Source organism: Anabrus simplex, chromosome 3 (assembly GCF_040414725.1).
Source record: "Anabrus simplex isolate iqAnaSimp1 chromosome 3, ASM4041472v1, whole genome shotgun sequence".
NCBI classification, from domain to species: Eukaryota; Metazoa; Arthropoda; class Insecta; order Orthoptera; family Tettigoniidae; genus Anabrus; species Anabrus simplex.
In genome coordinates, this window is record NC_090267.1 from 61,459,052 (window position 1) to 61,480,256 (window position 21,205).

The following is a 21,205-nucleotide window of genomic DNA, read 5'->3' on the forward strand; positions in this document are numbered from 1 at the left end:
AATTTGCTGATTGTGTTGAATTGTGGCACACGTTCTAATGCTATCATATTGCATTTACAGCATGTATTCGCACGTTGGGACTTTAAGTCAGACACTAGAAAATAATATATCTATTTAAAATGAATAGCTAGTAAGACCAGAGGTCCCTTTGGTTTTAACTAACCGCTACTCTAACTAAAATGTATCAATTAGTATACAAAATCTAATAACAATGGTTCATAAAAGATCATAGGGTAAGTTTGGGGAAACGGCCACTCTAAGCGGATTATTTAAAATAACTGTAAAAATATTCCCAATTCATTTTTTATTTTGTGTTTTTAATACTTTTACACATTAAGTTCAAATAATAAGAGTTGCATTTTTCGTCAAATTTGATGTTCTACTTAGAAAAATGGAAATAAATGGATGGTGCACTAATGTCCGTTTGCCCCAAGTATTGGGCGAAATGGACACTTCATACGGGGAAAACGGACATTTGACTTCTTAATCAGTGTCGTCACCGGAGCAACCCTAGAAAACAACGTATCGGTCATTCCATTCACAACATACCAAACATGAAACCAGGACGAACAATTTAGACACTGCACCCAATTTTTCCCATGTCTGTATACAGTAGTTTCTTTTTTTACAAAATTTGCACACATCGTCTTTATGGCTATCATATTTTGATTTCTTCGCTGCCATCTTCTTGACTTTCTTCACTTTCAACTGGCTAATATAAAGTAGTATCGGTCAAGATTTATGATGCTCCCGTCTTTCTTTTGTGCCGATGGCACAGGGTTCAGGTCCTCCCATTCACTTTGTCTTTGGTATTTTCTGTCGCTGGCTGTGCCTGAAATTCCTCCACTTGATTATTTCCTGATTCAGGTGACACTTGAGGGTCTGTTGTTTGATCCTCAGGAGTTAGTGCTCTGGAATTCTTGAGATCTTCATGCCTTGTTGCGGCAGCCAAGACGTGCTCAAGTAGGCGATTCGGATTAAATGGATGAATCGTACAAGCTTTGAAGCCATTTACAGCATTTCTGACTGTAGTCCCACAGTTCCACGCTTCAGCAAAACTTGCTTCAAATGCCACTTTATTAATTCCATTTCCTGAGTTTCTTCTGACGTACCTCCCGCAGCCGTCATTGTAAAGTGTATTCAGAGGAGCGAAGAAAGATACATCAAGAGGCTGTAGCCTGTGGGTACTCTGTGAGAGCAGAAATAACAGATGCACACTGCCTTCTGTAGAGTAGGAGGATCCCAACAATATGAGCCATGGCCATCCAAAATGAGAACGACAGGGCCAGGAATCTTCACATTAATAAAATGGTGTAAGGCCTGAGGGAACTGTTCTCATTTCATGTAGACACTCTCTGAAAAGACTATATTTATTCCATCAGGTATACCCAGTTCATAATTTTCATTATATCGAACACCTTTCATCACAACAAAAGTAGGAACGTACTGACCTGTTGCATAAACACACGCTGTTACACTTACTGTTCCACCGTTTTCACAATTAGTTTGGCTAACAACGTTCTGCTGCCTCGCATGGGTATAACTTTTTTGGATTTGTAAATCAGCTGTAAACCCATATCGTCACAGTTGTAGACGTCTGAAGCTTTTACCCACAAAATCCGTTCATCCAGAAATTTCTCTAAATTGTTGTAAAACACAAAGACGTTTTCCTTCGTCACTTATTTTGCTCAGAAATTCGTAAACTAATATTCTTATGCCGATTAAGAAAGCCCCGAATCCAGTCAACACCTGCCATTTGTGTTTCATAGTTAAATTGGTGTTTTAACCCATTTTGAAAAGCATAACGATATGCCAAGCTGAGTAACTCTTTGTACGTCAACCCGTATCTAATAGAGTCTAGTTTCAAAATATGTTCTACCATATTCAGTCTGTATATAGAGTAAAATCTGTATTCTGCACGAATTTGGGAATGTGCACATTACTAATCACCCGCCTTCTAAAGGAACTGAGCGGACCAGAAAAGGTTGCAGCTGCTGTTGTCAGCGGCATGCCATCTTCCGTAAACACCTTCACGGCTAACTGTGTATTCTCTTCCGTCCAAGAACATTGATCTGTGGTCCTTTGACGATTACGAACCATTCTGTAATTAAATACAGCATTCATTTGCAATAATTAACAGTAATTTTCATAAACACTCAATTAAAGGTTTTTCCAAGACCACCATAATTGTATTAGTAAGAAAAAAATGAATGTGTCCATTTGCTCCCACGAACATGTGTCCGTCTGCCCCCTCCCCCACCCTATGAGCAATATTTTATTTAGTGTGCCTGGAAATCAACAGATGGCATCCTGAATCATGGAGGACAGAGCGGGTTGCTACCACGCCTTGGCTATAACTTCGATGAATCCACTGAAATACGAACAATCCTTAAATCCCAGACAATCTTTTCAACAAAGACGTTACCTGAACACCAGATATTTCGTACCTGTGTAACTCCAGAAGCCGAATGGAGGTTTTAAATAGCAGATTTCAACAGATACTTATCAAAAACACTCGTTTATACCACACTTCAGCAATCTGACTCACAGGAAGCAGTATTACTAACTTCAGGCAGATGATACCACAAATTTTCTCACAGAGTGTCCGTCTGACCCCATGCCCATTTGCTCCTATGTTATCTTAAGATATATTTTCCTTCTGAGTATACAAATAAGATTAAAGACTAAACATTTAGGAGATTGAAATATTACTTTTACTATCTCAGAAAATAGATTACACTAACAAGGAAGAGAAGACATAAGAGAAACCTAAGATACATTTTAATGCCGAGGATAATTTAAAAATATAACATCTAAAATATGTCTAGGGGAATATGATATTTCGTAATATTAAATTAATTTGGTAAAAATCACTTACATGGCTTAATAAAGTGCAGAGGTAGCCGTACTTAAGACACTTTATCGTAGTTTTGACACTATTTTGCTGTATTTCAAATAGTTCCTGGTCATTGTTTAATTGAGAGGCAGTGACATAAACGAGTTACTACACTTTACTGTATGATAATATGGAACCTGATGGGTGTTGGCTGTAAACCTATTGTCCCGATTATGCCCTGGACTCATCTGAACAATAGACTTCGTGAAATTAGATTATAAAATTCTCAGCAGAAAGCAAGCAGCTGAGAATGATCGTCTATCCCTGAGTTTCATCCACTCTGCGCCTTTGTAGTAATATATTACATGACAATATATACGAATATTGAGGACGACACGCACACAGGTGAGACTATAGGGAGAGGGAGCGAGAAGTTACTTTCACTTTAGCCGGTGCTGTCGTTCAGCTGGGGAAATACTTGCTTTTTGTCGGAGTGGCGGTGATAGAGTTCGTGGTCAGAAAACGCAGCAAGCATGGTTTGCGGTAAGCGTACGGAGTGAATGTTTAGTTCATGAATAGTGTTGTTGATGAGCGTACATTGTTAGCGTGATTGCTGTCGCATTCCTACACTTGTTGTTGAACATGATTTGTGCTATCCCTCAGTATGGTGACGTATAGGATATTTATAGCTGAGACATTCCTCCTAAAGAATTAGCGCATGGCATAAACTCTACATATATGCAGCTGAGTATATTACAATAACAAGACAACAATATTTCATATAAGGCTGTCCAGCCCTTCCAACCACTCTAACACTGCTTCTGATGGATAAAGATGTCAGCCCACCTACCAGAGTAAGCACGTAGCTTGCAGCTGCCGACGATATGAACGATCGTTTGCTGCTAGACACCACAATCGCATTCCGGTGACGTTAAGCAATTCAACTTGTAAAGTGAGTCCCTGCATCTTCCATGGCCTGTACGAACTCTGTTCAGAGTGACCTCCTGCCTGCGCGGTAGATGGAATCCACAAAAAATTTCCGCACCAGAAAATACGTTGTGAAGGGAAAATTCTGTTGGAGATTCCCAGCGGTCTTTCCAAACTTGTACAGCGTTAAAGCTGTTGAGGGTCATGTCAGCAGCATCACGCAAGGGTAGATGGCGTGACCTCAACCTCTGAAGATTGAACACAGGGAAGTCTTCTTGTACCGGTAGTTTGGGGGGTTTTGTAGAGTTTACGGTATTCTCTTAAGAGGGCTTTCGATCCGTGCAGTTCAGGTAGCATTATTCCCGTGAGCAGCGGGAGTCAATAGATTTACGAGATAAGGCGCATGCTGTTAGGGGTTGATGTTGCTCACGTCCGTAGGTATAATCTCTAAGTACCCTACACGTGACCCCTAAGTGGCGCTAAGCGATCAACAAAATTCTGGCAGCCAGTCTTTCTCAAAAGATCTCCTGGCTATCACATGATGTCTCCTAAAGAAGAAATCCTACAACATAACCGTTCGCAAATTTCTACGTCATTTCTGTGGCGTTCCCGTTCTTTCGAGAGAATACATAACCAAGTTATTCAGTACTTGACGAGAAACATGGTCTGATTAAAACAAAACTTGAGAACCGAAAAAGAGAACATTAACAGAGGCGAAGCTTGCGGATGTTCAAGCAAGAATGGATACCGACCAGAGAAAATCTTCACGCGGATTGGCGGAGGAGTGTGGCATTCCACGAACATGAACTTTACGGGGACTGAAAATGCTTTACTTTTATCATTACAAAGTGTGAGTGGAACATCAGTTAACACCATTAGTAGCCCGTATAAATTTCTATCGACGGATACTGCAATCTGACCATGATGGTATTGTCGATTATTCTACTTCTATAACGAACGAATCGAAACCGACTTTCAGCCTATTAGGTCGTGTTACGTACATTTAGCACACGTTGAAGAGATGTTAAATACAGAACAAAAATGGCAAACCGGACAACAGTGGGATCCGAACCCACAACGACCTAATAAGTTGAACGTCTGTTTCGATTACAATACGGTCGTGAAAATTCAGTGTTCGTGACGAACAAAGCTTATTGCTATTTTAGTGGGTATGCGAATTATCAGAATTGAACGTACTGGGACACTGGCACTTCTCATGAAATGCATGAACTTCGTCTTCAGGATCCGAAATTCGCTACATCTAAATAATAACAATGACCGGGCAGGTTAAACGCGTGCTTAGGGCCGCAAAGCTGTGAATTTGCATCCGTGAGATAGTGGGTTTTAACCCATTATCGGCAGTGCTGAATATGGTTTTCCGTGTTTTCCCATTTTCACACTAGGCAAATTAAGGTCGAGGCCAATTCCTTCCCACTCCCAGCCCTTTCCTATCCCGTCGTCGCTATAAGAGCTATCTGTGTCGATGGGATGTAAAGAAAAAATCGTCGCTGTTCGGGCAAAAGATTATAACTCAGAATGCTCTTCGTATCCATTATTTTCCTTAAGACTTGTCACGCCTTGTGTCACCTGAAGGAGCTCGAATCAGTCATTTCAGAAAGCGGGCAATTCGTAACTTTAATCTTCCTAAATATGTTAAAGGGATTGTTAGATTCATCGACATGGTGAATTTCTTCAGGAAATTCATTCCCAACTTTGCTAGTAGGGCGGCGTCCCTAGACCTCCTCCGTAGAGAAGTTGTCAAGTGTTAATGGAGGCCATTACAGAAAGCTGCGTTCGAGGACTTGAAGTTAGCTCTTTGTAACTCCCCAGTCTTCGCAATGCCAGATCTCTCTAAGAAATACATTGTTCATACAGACGCCTCATCATCTGCGGTCGCTGCGGTTCTACTTCAAGAATAACTCGGAAGGCGGCTAATTGCCTATGCGTCTAGGACATTATCATCTCAAGAAGCCAAGTACTCCATATACGAGTTAGGACTGGCTGTCTTGTTTACCTTGGACAAATTCCACCTTCATCTCGAACATTCTAAATTCAAATAAGAGACCAACAATCAGGTTCTAAGCTTGGTTTTGGCTAGACTCCGTCATACGGGGCGAATAGCCCCTTGAGCTCTTCAAATTTCGGCGTTTCAGTTTGACGTGTGGCACATTCGGGGATCCGAGTATGTGGTCGCAGATGGGGTAAGCAGTATGTTTCTGTCGATGTAGTTTCTGCTGACACGGTGGGAAGTTCTTCTCTTTCTATCTCTATAGATCCTAGTGTTAACGCCATTTTGAATGATGCCCCTATGCCATTTCATGATATAGCAAAATATCAATGTGAAGTTCCAGTTCTGTCTCCTATTATGGAAACCCTTTCTTCTGGGGGACAGGTTGCCCTTATATTCTGAGGAATGTAGTTCTGTGTTGCCTTTCGAGGCACGATCAAAAGATGTTCTTGTGCCTATGGCCTTCAAGTATTAACATGAAACCCCATTAGGGGGACATTTGGGCATTTTCGAAACTAGAGAGAACATTAGAGGTATGTTCATTTGGAAGAGTATGAATGTTGAAATTACGAAGTGATTAAAGCATGTAAACCTTGTTTGTTTAGTAAACCCACGTTATCTAAGAAAGTAGGGCTATCGTCATCTCATCAAGCATCTCGCTCTATGGAGCGATTATACATTGATTATGTCGGGCCTTTCCCTAAGTCTAAGTAGAAGAGGGAACACATTCATCCTTGTGTGTGTAGATGGTTTCACACGGTTTTCATGGCTGTTTCCGACTAGGCATACCACCGCTAAGTCCACTATTTCTTGCCTCAATATTATTTTTGCATTTTTTGTTCCTTGTCGATATTGTGCCCTTGTAAAGGCACCCAATGCGGTGGTCTTCTTTCTTGGTATGTGCGCCGGCTGCTCCTGTAAATAATGACATTTAAAAAAGATACCTACCGCTGCATGTAGACTCTTCTTCCTCAGAGGTGGTGCGTCCTTTATATCCCACGGGTTGATGGGCCACACGTCGATCGGGGGGTGAGGAAATGAAAGATGGGGTAAACTAAACTATAAATGACGGTACCCAAAGACTGAATAAAATTTAAATAAATAAAATAATTTATTGAACAAAGAACAAAGCGTAAAAAATTAGAAAGTAAAGTAGTGTAAAATAAAATAAAGTGAAATGAAATTAAAATTTAAAACAATTAAAAGATCTGCATTACAATAACTCAATCATCTGCCTTAATAAAATTTCGACTGAAGGTCGCTCAAATTTAGATATTCTAGATTACATCGAACCAAAGTCTCCATGACGATGAAGTGAACAAATTCAAAACACTGGTCAGAAATACCACCTCATTTGAATAACTGATTTGTAATACATTGGAAAATGTCCTTCAAAATAAACTTGCGTAGTTAATAAATTAATTGGTTAAGTCATCAAATCGAGACTGTCTCAGAGGTGTTTATCAAATATCTAACCCATCTTCAAATTCAGTTGGGAAACACCCAACTCTAAAATAATCATGGAATGCACTAACCATGTGTAACAATAAAAGAAAAGGAAAGAAAAACAAAACAACCATGAACATTATACTTCATCTACCACATAACCATTGCCACATTTTTAACTACTCGTGGCTAAAAAGAAAATTTATTGAAACATGAACCTGCGTGCTACAATCACTAATTTAATTACTTAAACCTTACTCGCATGACTGTGATAGTCTGGAGTTAAAAATACTTAAATTAATTAGGCCAAGTGCCTCATGTTTACATCTCAAATGAAAGCGATCCCTTTACATTATTAACTTTACTTAATTTGCCGCTTCCTGCATTTTCATTACGAATTCATATTTGTGCTACCACCACTAGATGGAGGCAGATCCCATCTCATTTATAATTCATTTGCGGCACTTATGATACAACTGCTTATTAAAGATCGCTTCATTTTCGTAACTGAAATGTAGTGGATTTCTAAGGCTTGGTATTACTGAATGTCCTCTGGTATGAGCATACCATTACTATAGTTTTGACTATGAACTAATCGATGATCTCTTACCCTAACACATGAAATCTTATTTACATAAATGAACATGTCAATGTAGAAACACTGCTCCAAAAATACTGAAATCAAAAATAACCTGACTACAACTATTTATTTACATAAATCAAATACAAACAATTCACGTATGAACAGATTCTAAAATAGTACGGTGATAAAATATGCACAAAGAAGGGATATAATAACAAAATCTAGATCCCAAAAATAGCTGCCTGCTGAAAGTTAAAACTAATAAAATGCGCAAATATCGGAGTATAAAGAAAAATCTACCCTGCTTCCAATAACCAAAATATGTGAATTTGATGGCAATCTTCTAACCTCAGACAAAAGTGTCTGGCCATGACACTATTCAATCTTCACGGACAATAATTACTGGTATTACATGTCATCCATGATTCTACATGACTGTCAAAACACACATTGATTCGTCGCTCTGTTCACATTACCTCATGCTCTAACTTGAATATTTTCCGAGCATCTATTTTCCCTGGAAATTATGTGAAACAATACAGGCTTTCCGCCTACAACCATCCCACATGTCGTCATATATTTAACACTCTCGGTTAAATTATTCATCTCTCACTTCTATTTATTCATCAATATTCTCGACGTAGTAACTCATAATACGGCCTCGCTCGTATCAGGCGGGCGAAATAACTGTCGTTCACATCTCTATTTCTTACTACATTGTCCATGACATGGTCCAAATATCACCTATTCCATTTTCAACGCAGATCATCAGAGATATTATTATTCACTTTGCTCGATCTTTTGATCATCCTCCACTTCACGTTATTATGAAATATCAGAGCTAACTTATCAATGGCTTCCTGTCACTAACTATTTTACTGAAATAACGAGATTGCCTCTCAAAAACACGGCTCCCTAAATGTGACCGGATTTACACACAGAAATAAACACTCGCGTGTCAACCATATCGTCGCGAAAATACACGGTATGAGAGCTACCGGAAACGGTCATCTGAATACTAATTACATAACATGAAATAATAAACTGAATGCGCTAGTAGCAAAAGTAAACATTAAAATCAACAAGGCGGCATCTACAAAATCATAACGTCAACAAAAATATCGCTCATAACCAACGTTATTATAACATTATTATTATTATTATTATTATTCACAAATCTACACTACACTTATTGAAATCTCAAGTAAAATAGGATTCTCATATGTCAAAATGACTTACTTTAAAATGATCCAGAAATAAAAATGCAAAACACATTTACTTAAAGAAAGTACGCAAATAACACTTGCTCACACTTATTATTATTATTATTATTATTATTATTATTATTATTATTATTATTATTATTATCATTATTATTATTATTATTACGTGAATTATTTACAGTCCTATCTAACAGTCTAAGCTACATTTTGATCATCGATTGGTTCATAGTCCTACATATTTATTTATACATGTTTTTGCTCATTTACCTTGGTGCTGGAGGCAGGTTGGATCACCCTCCAGACTCTGTCATGATGAATTAGTATTCCATCTTGAAGCTGATGTGGTAATCCGAAATATCACACGTACATACTTGATACATTTTCATGATGGCGTTGCACACTTCCACATTTACATAAACACTCGCATTTTCTTGCACTCCAATGAAGATTATACAATAATACTGCATTAAACACCTGACGTGAAGTCGAAAGTCTGCTCTCCGCTACCTGCCTGGCCTCCTGCTGTGTCTCTCACACCCCTCTCAGTTTGTTTGTTTAAAGGCTTATTGGTTGTTCACCTCCTCAAAACATTGGAGTCAAGGTCTTAACACCGCGGCCTTCCATTAGTGAAAACAAAGCCATTCTCCTCCCTGTAACTGCTTTAACTAATTTTGCTCCCGTAATATCTCGCTTGCAATAATAGTTCTTTAAGAGTGATGGAAAAAGTTAAATGTAATGTTCCCAATGATACGTGGAGAATTTTTATAATAATTGTCCTCCAAAATATGACCTTTCCACAAAATATCCAAACTACACGTGGATTAGGGAAATTTAATGCAGTTACGTGTTACGACGTGATCCATTGTCCCTCTCGGTTTGTTTGTGTAAGTTCATTTAAGGCAAGTGTTGAAAATAAAACTATCATTGTCATTTGATAATTCAATTTGCCTGATTATCTCTGCATAAATTCAAATTAAATAAAAGTTTGTCAAAGTGTTCATTTCTCCTAACATATTACTCACACAAGTAAATACATTGCTCACTCGGATGCCAACAAGTGTCTGATCGCGTTCCTACAAGACTCAGAATTCACACAAGAAAAACGTTCATACAAGACTGAAAGAACACACACGAACTGACTCCGTACAAGACTGAATTAGACACTGAGGATTCACCACACTACTCGTTGGTTTTGTAAACAGTCCCCCCCACTTCGAAAATAGTTCTGTGGAAGGGATGTGGCGTAATAACCTTGCACTTGGGACCGATTTATCATACGTCCGTAGATTAAAGTTTTAGGAAGTATGTTCAAAACATTCCTAATTTTGGTCCGTTTTACGTGTTACATTGCGCTACGAGAAACGATCACAGGGTAATTCATACGACAGCGCGCGTCACTGGCTCTATTTTCTACCAGAGGATGGCGTCTTCCCGCCATGACGGTTCACTTCCTGGGCGATACCACCCTTCCATGTAAAGTTAAAAATTTCTTAATTAACCACTGATTAATCACACATTTGCACTGATAAATCCTCAAATATTGTTTGGAAGTCAGGACACCATTTTCCACAACTACGCCGGGCTCCAAATCGCGAAATACTTGCTCTAGATTCCCGCTATGACAAAACATTTAAATTTGCAATTTTGTGATTGGCTGAGACGTTCGCGCTCTTCGCAGCATGGATGCTTCCATTTTCTGCCAAGGGATGACGTGTATTATTTTCTTTCTCTCTCACACATCTAAGTAGGTCAAGTTCCAACGCGTGAATTCCCGTGGGAACCGGGTAGAAAGTTTCCACTTCTCGTCGGCATCATAAAACATTATTGGATGTACCACTTAGGCCAGCTATATGCTGTCCGTGCCTTAAGACGTGTTCTGCGGATCTTCTCGCAGTCTGAACGGCGCCAGAATGTTGCTTTATGAGACTGCCAGCTTTCCCCAGCCTACTGCTGTATTCCAATATGTGAATTATTAAACATTTAATTCATGCATTAATTAAGCACATTCGCTTATGGGTGCAATATATAGTTTCTGATAATGTCAAGTCATTCACCTCTAATTTATATCGCAAATTCTGTTTTGATTTATCAGTCTCCCATGTTACAACGTCAGCCTACTAGCCACAACCATCACTAGCTGACTGTGATCTCCGACCTGTCTTGATCGCTTGTTATCAAGAATATCATTTTCGTTGGGACACTTCATTGCATTGCCTATCTTTTGCATTCAACTTTGGGGTCCACGAGTCACACAAGTTTTCTCCCGCATTTTTTATGTTTAAGTTCGTTCCAAACACTCCGTTGTCCAATTTGTGGTCAATCAATGAGATTTTACCAGAGACAATAGACCCAGATAATATCAGGGATCTGTGGAGAAGGGTTAAAATAACCTCAAAGCCTCTCATGAGAAAGTGAAAGAGAGATATATGATCGTGGACGGAGACCCATCAATTTTTAGGTCGGAGATCATGTAATGGTAAAAAGCTTTGTTCCAGCAGGCACGTTTGCCCCCAGAGTTCATGAGTTCTTGATTTCTTAACACCAGTCACCCTCTTGGTGAGTAATCCCGACACAGAGAGGATATTTAGGTTTCATCTGCCCCACGTAACGCCAGTATGAACTCCATGCTTTGCAGTATAGGCCACCAAGTGATGGCATTGTCAATTCAATTATATTTCTTTCCTTAGCACCTTAGAATTTTAAGATTTTTGGTAAATAAGTGTAAATAATGAGGCTTTCTGCCCCTATTAATGGTAAAAAAAGTGTAAGTAGTTAAGTTATTTTCAAATCTCATTTGTAAATTACGTTTGTAAACTACCCCTTCAATTATTTCTTTTCCTGTCTGTCATTACCTGCCCCTGCCTCCAAAGTTGAGCGTGAAACTCTGTACATTCGACCTACATGCTGCCAACCTCAACAGCTCCATATTAAAAACTGTCCATAAAATCAGTTACTGTAGCCCAGAAATTAATTGCTGCAGTTCCCTAATTTCAACTGAGGCTGTGTCGTAACAGCCGGCGAGAGGTGCCAGCGCGAGTTAAGGGCCTGCCTCGTTCCGGCCCAGTCTCTTTCTCAACGACCAACTTGGGCACTATCATCAGCGATAATGGCTTAGATGCTAAACCCCATCCACCCACTCCATCATTAGGCAGAACTATGATACTTGGTCCTTAGTGACCATCACCATGGATACCGATCTCAAGGTAGTGGGGGAGAGGTGTCTGAGGGTACTTCGGGGGTGTCCGGTGGACATCATCACAGCATCGACAGTGGCAGCCGCTTTTGCCGTCAAACTTGGGCATGACTGACCGGTCTTCATCAATAATTATTTTCTTCAATATACTTTGTGAATGGACTCTCCTTCAAGAATTTTTCTAACCCTGATCTCTAATTTCAAAATGTCAAAAATTCTTAAATGCCAAATTTCAAAACTGTACACGTGGTGATAAAACCATTGGGGGTGGAGGTCTGTACCGAATGTACACCTTCTCCGTGCATTTTAGAAGGCTATTTGCGTTATCAATCTTAAAATATGCATTAGAAGAAGTTTGGACGTTTCTTCTTCAGATGTCTCTTCTGTCGACTCATGTGCCCCTATGGCGGGAGGACATACAATTAATTTTTTAAGGGAATGATTTTCAAGTTTTGTACACCTGAAGTGTTTGTAATTTTTTTTGTGCTTAATTTGTCAGCGATGCACGACCTCATTTTTCCTAAAATTACTAGGCAATCAGAAATTTTGGTATATATTTTTGTAGCCAATCACAATTCAGGGTGGGTACAGGCCATCGGCCTCGAGAATTCTGGAACTTCCCCTCTGCTATATAAGGTGGGCGCTTTTGGGCCATTTTGTCTTCTTTATCGCTCCAGCAAAGATTGCATCCGGTTAGTGGAGGTAGGGGAATCCTTGCCCGTCGTCAGAAGGTCCACCAGCACAAGGTAATGGCAGACATCTTTTAAATATGTGATAGCTGCAGAAAGGTAACTGGAGAGGAAGATTTTAAAATTCTTTCTTGATGTAAATTTCTAAAGTTTAACATCACCTTTTGTTTGTAAATTTTAAGGCAAGTCTAAGGACTTTATTCAAATCCCTGCTGGGAAATATGTAACCCATGGAACAAAGAGTGTCCACCCTCTACTAATTCCCATAGGATTTGGTATGGGGGTGACTATGACTTTCTCAAACTTTAAATTTTAACTCCAATTTGGAACGCAATATTTTCGACATCTAGTCACCCTCTGTAGTATAGGCGTAGCTTCTGTATATCGGACCATAAGCCATATAGGATATTAAATGTTTCACAGTGTATTTCAAGAGTAGTGTACGCGTTTCACCTCAAAGCATTTTGTTTAAGGACGATTTCCTAAAACTTTTATTTTGTCCACTAAGGCCATTTAGAATGGGCATTTTTTGCCTCTGTTTTAAGTGTCATTCAATATGGATCGAGCAGAAATGACAGTAAAACTGTGTTGAACGTTGATCTAGTGTAGAAACTTGTGCCTTTGAGAGGCTGAATGTTGTAAATTGTGAAGCGCAGTCTCCTAGAGTATAAATGAAATGGAGCAAAAGTCCTCTTTGAAATAGGGTAACGTTAGAGCTACACTACAAGCTTTGTAAACTAATGACTTGAAGTTTGACTTAAGCCTTTCCTTTTATCAGAGTTTGCGAGCGCATTGTAATTCTAGTTAACTGTCATTTGTTGTTGTTGACCAAATTTTAAAGTACCGGTAAGGGAAAAGAAAAGAAAGAAATAACACTTCAAATTTTAGTGTTTTAAATTATGTACTAATCTTTTCTCTGTCCGCCCATTCATGCTCGTATCTTCTTACACCTCTGCAAACTACCAAAACACGGCAATATAATAATAATAATAATAATAATAATAATAATAATAATAATAATAATAATAATAATAATAATAATAATAATAATAACTTACTATATTTACAAGGTCTAGAATGACTGTTTCTCTCGCACAATTCATGAGACTTACCATTCTTTTAACCGACTCCTTGGCTTCCCGTGTTAAATTCGTGGCAGGGTTGGAGAATTTAACCTTAAATGTTTAATGTCCCTGGCTCGTGAGATGGGTGTTTGCATTGTAGCCAACATCCCTCAAACTCACGCACCACATACAACACTATCCTCCACTACAATAACACACTGTTTCCACTACACTTCAGATACCACCCACGTCCGAGGGTCTTCATTAAAAGGCCTGCACCGAGCTATTAACATGCACTCATAACTTTTATCACAACCATTCTTTTTGGATACCCTCACTTAACTTTCGATTTACGGAAGCTAATTTTTTTACCTCCCCCAAAGAATCTGAGCTCGCTTTCTCGTCTTCCAAGCTCAAAATCACATCCATTATTCTATACTTCTTTTCCGTGTAACGGAGATGTTCAAGTGCGAAATTTTTCTCCACTTCTTCATCGATGTTAATCTCGTCAACCAAAGCAGTGTACTAATAAGGAATTTAATTTCTTTCTGATCACGTCCCACTCGCAAGAAGTGAAATTTCACCTTTGGTCTTAGAGCGGGGCAGTATAACTTCTCCTTAACATCACTCAGTAGAGTATACCGTCTGAGGTTTTGCGCGTACTTTTCTGCTTTGATATATAGACTGAATTTAATTTCACTATTCTGTCACTGAGTTTTAACGTTCCTACTTAAGCATTACGCTCATATTAATCATCAACGTCGTAACATGTGTACCATAGAAATTTCTATAAGAAGTTGATACATCAATAAAATACAACTTTCCAATACATAGTAATCCTTTATATTTAGGATAAAATCATTAAGAGATATTAAAATTAGGACACGTTTCGCTCATACTTTGTGAGCATCATCAGCCAGAATAACCTAATTCAAGGTAGGTCAGGGCTCTGATCCCAGTACATATAACGTAAAAACTTCTAATAATACAATGATAAAACTAATTACAACAATTTAAAAATGATCAGTAAAAATATATGTCTATTAAAACATTTAGTGATCACTAAATTAGTTTGAAGTGTAGGTGAATGATAAGAAATGTTATTGGTGCGTTGCTGTGAATGATTATTATTACGGAACGATGAACGTAATCCTCACACGATGGCATTAAACTTTTTACAGTTGTGAACACTTTTACACCATAAGAATGAACTATTGTGGACTGCTATCTTGTTACAGATGTCTTAAAATCACATGTGTTGGTTGAAAAAAGAAATGTATGGAAGGATAAAAACATCGCCTGATTAGCGTAATATGGCTTTAAGAGACTCCCACATGTTATATTTCATCGTAGTGTTATTCAATATATCTGTCATTAATCTTCGAACAGGGGACTAAAAGATCTCATAGATGGAAAACATGAAACAGGTGCGGCCTGAAAAAAAAAAAAATTAAATGTCAGTTGCTGGGATTTAAATACGTCCTGTTGTGGGGAAATACTGAAAGAAGCTCTTACCTTTGTGTTGGTTGAGAAATAAATGGTCCCTTAGTTGTTTACGGAGGTCTGATGGTCACTAACTTGTTGCTTCGTGTGTCGTACGAATGTGTTCGTAGAGGTGGTGAAGATGGCGGAAGGGGTGAGGAGGGCGGGGTGTTGTGCGAGTTATGAGCTGAGAGAGGGGAAGCAGTGCGAGGGGACGAAGCGGACGCAGTTCCTGTTATTACCGGTGGATTAAAAGCATGTTTATAGTGGAAGATTTTCATAAAATTGTTGGCATTGATACGGAAATTAGCAATTTAGATTATGAGGTATCGAATATGACCAATTTATCGATTTGCACCTAGCGCGACCAATATTATTTTGCCAATACATGTAACTAGCGTAGTGTATAGGAGCTACATAGTGTATAGGATGGTACTGTCATTACATATATTTGAATATTTTATAAATACATATGGCATAACATCATAAAACATTGGTATATTGGTCAGATTTATGACTGTGAGTGGAATTATCGTCTTCCCATCAGAATGTAAATTATTTCATGAGTTTGTAGCACTGTCCTGTAGAGTCTTAGCGGTTATTAACAGTTTCTTTCTAAACGGAAACAAACAACACGCTGTTTAGCAATAAGAACGATGGATCGTGGGTTGTTTGAGTCAAAAAACAAAATCTGGAAACAAAGATAGCGATGCTAAGAAAAGTAAGCCATCATATCGTCGCTGCCGGGAAAAACCTCCTATGTGAAATATTTTAGTTTAGAACTTTGGCCGGTGAGGTTCTGTCATCTAACGTGCAATATTGTTTGCATATTGTCAAGGCATTCTCGCTCTTCATAATGTATGTGCTGCGGGTCAGAATATCTCCAAAAATATTATCACATAGGAGGTTTTGTCCCGGCAAAGACGATATACCGGGTCATCTGTTGCATATAAAGCGCCAATTGATTTGATTGATTGAACCAATAAATTTAATGATAGTGGCGATCTGCAAATTAGTTATGACCTAACTTTAGTGTGTAAACTGTAAAAGTTTTGGGCCTAAAGCCCTGTCTTTGAGTACATACGAAAATAGTTGTACTTACTTGTTCTCATTCCCTCTACAACCGCCGTAAGTGAACTTCTCACATATGTTAGTTGCAGCATTATAATAGTAGCTGGGTTTCCTTGCACGACAAGGCCCTACACTTTTAGGTAAAAGGCACAGTTCTGGTTGTACCTTAGTCGCCATGATCACTGTAAAAATAAGAGACATGTATAGAGAGTGTCCTTCAAATAGCTTCCAGTATTTACAGACGAGGCAGCACGCAACGAAAAAAGGAAAAATGGTCTGATATACATTGGTCGTAAACCCAATATTTCCGCAGTTATTGTCTACTACCATTAGTGATCACCATGCCTTTGATCTTTAGTTCACATCGTGTGCTCTATGTGACCGTCATCCATTGCAATGATCTGATCCTGTAAACATTAAGAGGGGAATTCCTCAAGGCAGTATTATTGGTCCTTTATGTTTCCTTATATATATAAATGATATGAATAAAGAACTGGATTCAGAGATAAGGCTTTTTTCAGATGATGTGAGTTTCAATGAAAAGTCCTCTCAGTTTTCGTTACTGCGTTGATGGGGTGAAAGTTCATTTTTTTTGTAAGTCGTTTTACGTCGCACCGAAACAGATAGGTCTTATGGTGACGATGGGACAGGAACGGGTTAGGAGTGGGAAGGAAGCGGCCGTGGCCTTAATTAAGGTACAGCCCCAGTATTTGCCTGATGTGAAAATGGGAAACCACAGAAAACTATCTTCACGTTTGCCGACAGTGGGATTCGAACCCACCATCCCAAATACTGGATACTAGCCGCACTTAAGCGACTGCAGGTATCGAGCTCGGTGAAAGTTCCTCATGAGAATCATTGTCAGTACATAGGTGTTAATATAAAGAAAGATCTTCATTGGGGTAATCACATAAACCGGGTTGTAAATGAAGGGTGCACATCTCTGAACATGGCTATGAGTGTATGTAGGGGGGTCTAGTAAGGATGTAAAGAAGAGGGCATATAAGTCTCTGGTAAGACCACAATTAGAATATGGTTCCAGTGTATAGAACCCTCATCAGGATTACTTGATTCGAGAACTGAAAAAATCCAAAGAAAACAGGTCTATTTGTTCTTGGTGATTTCCGATATAAAATAGTAGCGTTACGGAAATGTTGCGAAGTTTGGGCTGGGAAGATTTGAGAGAACGGAAACGAGCTTAAATATGTACATCCTACTTTAGGGAGTGGGTAAATATGTGATGCAAACATATATTCCTACAGGACGGTACAGTAAGGTTAATTTTCCTTTACACAAACGCATAGGGAAAAGAACTCAACGAAAATTTTGTGATTGACTGCATATCAATATGTGGCTGGGAGGCGGGGGCAGTCTTAAGGAATATTATGGATAGGAAGAACGTTGCCACATTTGCGGGTTTGCCACATCAGCGACGAAATGTAAATAACTTGACGGAGAATATAATTGTATGGGGTTAAGTTCCAGATCAGCTGTCAATCAAACCTGGCACACATGTCAATTACTATCTGTTAATATCTTAAAAATTATAATATGGGGTAGGACACCTGTAGCGAAGGCGATAAAGTAAGAAATAACAGATATCGACCAATGTTAGTGTCAAATTCGAGGTCACTCCGATAAATAGGGAAAATTCGGATGCCAGGTGCCATTTAAGTCAACGTTCAGTCTCCTTTAGAATTAGGGGTGGGGTGTGGCGGAGAGTGGGGATAGGTTGAAAATTTGTGGGAAAGAAAAATGTCTAAATTGAATAAGATTTTGGATGTAAGTGTATGTTCCTAAACAGTTCATTTTTTTGCTAGTGGCTTTACGTCGCACCGACACAGATAGGTCTTATGGCGACGATGGGATAGGAAAGGCCTAGGAGTTGGAAGGAAGCGGCCGTGGCCTTAATTAAGGTACAGCCCCAGCATTTGCCTGGTGTGAAAATGGGAAACCACGGAAAACCATCTTCAGGGCTGCCGATAGTGGGATTCGAACCTACTATCTCCCGGATGCAAGCTCTAAACAGTTCACAGTAAAACTTGATATACATAGGAATTCTATACGGAAAAGTACTGTGTGGTAAGACACCTCCAGCACTCCTAGAGTAAGCGGTGGCATATACAAATAACCAAGGACGACCAATATTAGTGTCAAATTCATAGTTTTCGTGTTCTCGTAGATAAATGGTGACACTGTGAAAGTAATTTGAGTGTGTGTTAAAAAGGTAACGTAAGGGTTATTCTGCCCGAAGGCAGGTCTGAACCTCCGCAGAGGAGTTCCTGAGCCGGAGTTTACGTGCGGTAGGGTGGCCAGTTCCTTTCCGCTTCTCTACTCCCTTACCCCCCACCAACGGCGCGTGGCAACCCATCCAACTCCTGACCACGCCCAATGTTGCTTAACTTCGGAGATCTCACGGGATCCGGTGTTTCAACACGGCTACGGCCGTTGGCTGTGAAAAAGGAAATGAAGAAATGACGGTGATTATAGATCTGTGTGGGTAAATTCCAGAGAAGCTGGCATTCAAAATTGGTACACATACAGTGATCCCTCCTGAAATTTCTGTAAGCCGCGCGGGTAATAAAACGTAAAATATTCATATGATAAAAGTTCGTTTGTCCGCCTCTGTGGTGTAGTGGTTAGCGTGATTAGCTGCCACCTCCGGAGACCCGGGTTCGATTTCCGGCTCTGCCAAGAAATTTGAAAAGTGGTACGAGGGCTGGAACGGGGTCCACTCAGTCTCGTGAGGTCATCTGAGGAGAGGTGGGTTCGATTCCCACCTCAGCCATCCTGGAAGTGGTTTACCGTGGTTTCCCAATTCTCCTCCAGACAAATGCTGGGATGGTACCTAACTTAAGGCCACGGTCGCTTACTTCCCATCTTCCTTGTCTATCCCTTCCAATCTTCCCATCCTTCCACAAGACCCCTGTTCAGTATAGTAGGTGAGGCCGCCTGGGCGAGGTACTGGTCATCTTCCCCAGTTGTATCCCCGACCCAGAGTCTGAAGCTCCAGGGCACTGCCCTTGAGGCGGTAGAGGTGGGATCCCTTACTGAGACCGAGGGAGGGTAAACAGAATAAGAAGAAAAAGAAGAAGAAAATGTCATTTCTTTCCCCTCAGTACATTAACAATAATATCAGACTCGTAAACATTAAATGCAATGTTGAACTATTTTAGTGTAAGTACCACAAACAATATATAACAGAGTATTTTTAATTTTTAATGTCTAGTGTTTTACTGCTCGTTCACAATCAGGTAGCTCCAGGGTTGCTGTGGAGTGCCATACGGGTTTGTGACGCTAATCCAGTCACCGCTCGTGCACCGACACTACGTCATAGTCAATCTAAACATTTAAACTCCGATGTAATTGATTCAATTATGCTGATAATAATAATAATAATAATAATAATAGTATAGCCTCAGCTATCGTGTGCAGACATTTCAATTTGACGCCATCTGGCTGTCTGCTCGTCAATTTCGACGTTCCGTTTTACTCTACGCCCCCACTAGATGGCAGACCGAGTAAACCGAAACTCTCTTGGGCGTCTGTGGCTGAAATTTAATTAATTTTGTCGGGTAAACACCAAATGTATCACCAGAGATCTTTTACATGCCGACATCGTACGACATGGAGTGTCGAATGGACTTTTTTCTGCCCTTCAAAAATCCGACTACCTCTGCCGGGTTTGAACCCGCTATCTTGGGATCCGGAGGCCGACACTCTACGTTTTAATTTGGAGCACCCAATGGCGCAAATATATTAGAATATCATGCAAATAACGCACAGAGCCGCCGTGGCTCAGGCGACAGCGAGCCGGCCTCTCACCACTGGTTCAGTGTCTCAAATCCCTGTCTTTCCATGTGAGAAGTTTGCTGGACAAAGCGGAGGCGGGACAGGATTTTCTCCGGGTACTCCGTTTCTCCCTGTCATCTTTCATTCCAGCAACACTTTCCAATATCATTTCATTTGATCTGTCACTCATTAATCATTGCACCAGACGAGTGTGACAGGCTTCGGCAGACGGCACAATTCCTATCCTTGCCGCTAGATGGGGTTTCATTCATTCCCTTCCTGACCCGGTCAAATGACTGGAAAACAGGCTGATGATTTATTTGAGCACATATCTAAGATTTGTTAACCGGGCGGTCTATAAAATTGACAGGGAGGTGCGCCCATTAAAAATGTCCTAGGGAGAACACTGACGTAAGTGTCTTACTATATGGAAAAAGTACTATGTGATAAGATACCCCTAGCGAAGGGCGGGACATAAAAATAACAGAAAAAAGACTAATACAAATGTCGGGGTCACTCCGATGAATAGTGACACACCGGATGCCGTTTAAGTCGACGTGCAGCCTACATTAGCATTGTGTGTGTGAGAGAGAGAGAGAGAGAGAGAGAGAGAGAGAGAGACGTGGTGGAAAACAAACTGTACAAAATGACCAAGATTATGGATGTATGTTCTAGAACAGCTCTCAGTAAAACGTGGTGTACTTTAGAAATATTATCTGGAAAAATGACTGAGGGGCTAGACTCCCGTGGCAACCATAGGGAAGGGGGTGGCATGTATAAATAATCGAAAACAGCCGATATTGGTGTCGAATCTATAGTCAGCTTATGAACTAGAAAATAGTTCGTAAAACTTCAATGATCATAATAAAGAAATCTAAAAAATTCGCGTTC

At 39.8% G+C, this 21,205-nt stretch overlaps 1 protein-coding gene across 2 annotated transcripts in view; it reads right to left on the reverse strand.

Moving 5' to 3' along the window:
• Positions 1-21,205, reverse strand: part of LOC136867004 (kappaPI-actitoxin-Avd3c) — an 84,536-nt gene that overhangs the window by 57,543 nt on the left and 5,788 nt on the right. For both annotated transcript variants that reach the window (XM_068226579.1, XM_068226578.1), the window contains exon 2: positions 16,554-16,704. In XM_068226579.1, coding sequence (XP_068082680.1) covers positions 16,554-16,704 — 151 coding nt within the window. The remainder of the gene's footprint in view (positions 1-16,553; positions 16,705-21,205) is intronic.